We start from the raw sequence: 2,242 nt of genomic DNA, 5'->3' as shown, positions 1-2,242 counted from the left end.
GGAACGGCCGGCGGTTCCGTTTTCGATGTCACGCACGCACACGCACGCACCGTGATGCTCCAATTTCACTTGGATGCGGAAAAACGCATCGCCGCAAACCGGAACCCGGCCAGCCAGCTGACCAGCGCCCGTTCGAAAGTGGAAATCGGACCGGAGAAATCGCTGGAAGCGTCCCCGGCGGCTGGACCGGTCGGGAGAGATTGGCCGGATTCTGGCAGGGTGCAGCAGGTTTCGCTGGCGGAAATGCTGGTGGACTCAATTTTTCCCGGCCCCGGCACGGCTCGAAATGGCGCCACGGAAACTCGTTTGGCTTCCCGTTGCAGGTGAAAGTGGGACCCCCGTTCTGTTCTCATTCACTGCCGGTTATCCGCCCAACATCCGTGGGGACCATTTTGCAGGCTTCGTGCTGCCAAAAGAAATGTCAAATAAAAATCGGCGGTGGTTCAACTTCTTTTCATTTCAAGGTTCATTTGACTGCACAGTTTTATTGGGGTTTTTCTTTACACAACAACCGCGGACAGGCGTCACAGGCGTCTTCGCGCACGCGCGCGCGTAAACAAAGGACAATAAAACCAAAAAAAAAAAAACAATAAACACATAAATTATCAGTTCTGTTCGGGAGCGCGCGCAGTAACATAAATTAAATTAAGTTAAATAAATAAACCGTCGGACGCTCTCCGGCAAAAACGGGAGATCGTGCTACTTGCTAGTGTGCGACAGGGTGGTGGGCCAAAGGATAACAGTTGGGTGGTGGGGGAGGGGTCTGTGGCAGTGGATGATGAGGCCAGTGGCCACCAACGCACACACACCCACACGCACACCCTCGCACGGGAAACGATCGATGAACGAATGATGGATGATGAACGGTGATGGATGATCGTCGAGGATCCTGCGTGAAGGCGTGTGCGTGCGTGTATGTGTGCGGTTGACACTGGGTGTGTCTCTGTGTGTGTGTGGGTGGTCCTAACGGAACACACCAAAACAAAAGGTGGGCATTAGTGGCGTGGCGTTCGGATTCGGGGCGTGCGCGGGACGCGGCGTGAGAAAACGATCCTTCCGGGACCGTTCGTCAGTCGGTCCGTCCCGTTGTGGCGCGCTGCTACGTGTGGCCGGGGTCAATAACCTCCCCCGCGCCCGGCCACCCGGGGTTGCGTTGCTGTTCTGTTTGGTTCGATCGCGGGCCGGAAGTTGCTGCGGCGTCCGTGACGTCATCAGGTTTGGCGTAGGGGGTTTGGCGCGTACTGGTAGGGGGGGAGGGCTTGGCTCCCTTACTGGGCGTAGTGGCCGTAGCCGTTGTAGGCGAGTCCCTGGCCGGAACCGATGCGTCCCCAGCCACCACCGTGGCCACCGGAGACGACCACCTCGTGGGCGGACTCGTGGTGGCCGTTGCCGCTCGAGATCAGCTTCTTGATGCCGATGATGGAGGCGAGGGCGAGGGCCAGCTTCGACACGATCAGCGCCTTGCCGGCGAGGAGCGCGAGGGCACCGAACGCGAGCGGCACGAGCGTGCTGCCGAGCAGGAGCGGGATCATGATCCAGTGGCCGTTCTTCTTGTCCTTGTCCTTGCCACCGCCGAAGCCGCCACCGCCGGCACCGCCGAAGCCGCCGCCTCCACCGCGGACCTCATCCATGGAGCGCTTGATTTCCTCGCTCGACGGGAACTTGACCTAGGTGGGAGGGGGGCGTGCATGTGGGATCAGGTATAGGTCAGCAGTAGGGAGCGGTCCCTAGGACGGTCCCTAGGACGGCTAGCAATTCTCACCTGGAGCGTGTGGGACTGGAAGAAGGACAGGACCTTGTCGAACAGCATCGAGTTGAGGGAGCGTTCCTTCTCGTCCAGCGAGCGCGGCAGCTCCTGCTCGAGCTGGGCCTCCGTCCGGAGCGGGGCTCCGCTGTCCACCGGCGAGTCCTGGTCGCGCACGAACCGGACGCCCTCCGACAGCTTGAAGTCCTTGGCCGAGCGGGACACGCGGTCCAGGATGGTGAACAGCTTCAGCTTGAGGCAGGTGGAGACGTCGGCGGCCGCGCAGTCCTGGTACGTCTTGTACAGGTACTTGATCTCGCCCAGGTACGAGCCGGCCCGGGGCGTCTGGTGCTGCTGCTGCGGCGCACCCTGCTGCGACCCGTGCTGCTGGCCGTCGTCGATCGTGTTCGAGCTGATCGGCAGTGTGGCGGAGGCACTGTGCGCGAACGCCACCGTCGCCAGGCAGGCGACCGCCAGGAGGCACCGGAACAGCTTCAT

The 2,242-nt window shown here is 61.1% G+C and overlaps 1 protein-coding gene across 1 annotated transcript; it reads right to left on the bottom strand.

Annotated features, from left to right (window-relative positions):
* Nucleotides 1-1,268: 1,268 nt before the first annotated feature.
* On the bottom strand, nt 1,269-2,242 carry LOC131211216 (uncharacterized). The gene is made up of 2 exons (XM_058204614.1): nt 1,763-2,242; nt 1,269-1,667 (listed from the first exon to the last, which is right to left on the bottom strand). Exons 1-2 carry the CDS (start codon nt 2,240-2,242, stop codon nt 1,269-1,271), a joined length of 879 nt encoding a protein of 292 aa, XP_058060597.1.

This window comes from Anopheles bellator, chromosome 2, assembly GCF_943735745.2.
Source record: "Anopheles bellator chromosome 2, idAnoBellAS_SP24_06.2, whole genome shotgun sequence".
NCBI lineage: Eukaryota > Metazoa > Arthropoda > Insecta > Diptera > Culicidae > Anopheles > Anopheles bellator.
Note: the sequence above shows the minus strand (reverse complement) of the source record. Positions and strands in the feature narration are given on the sequence as shown.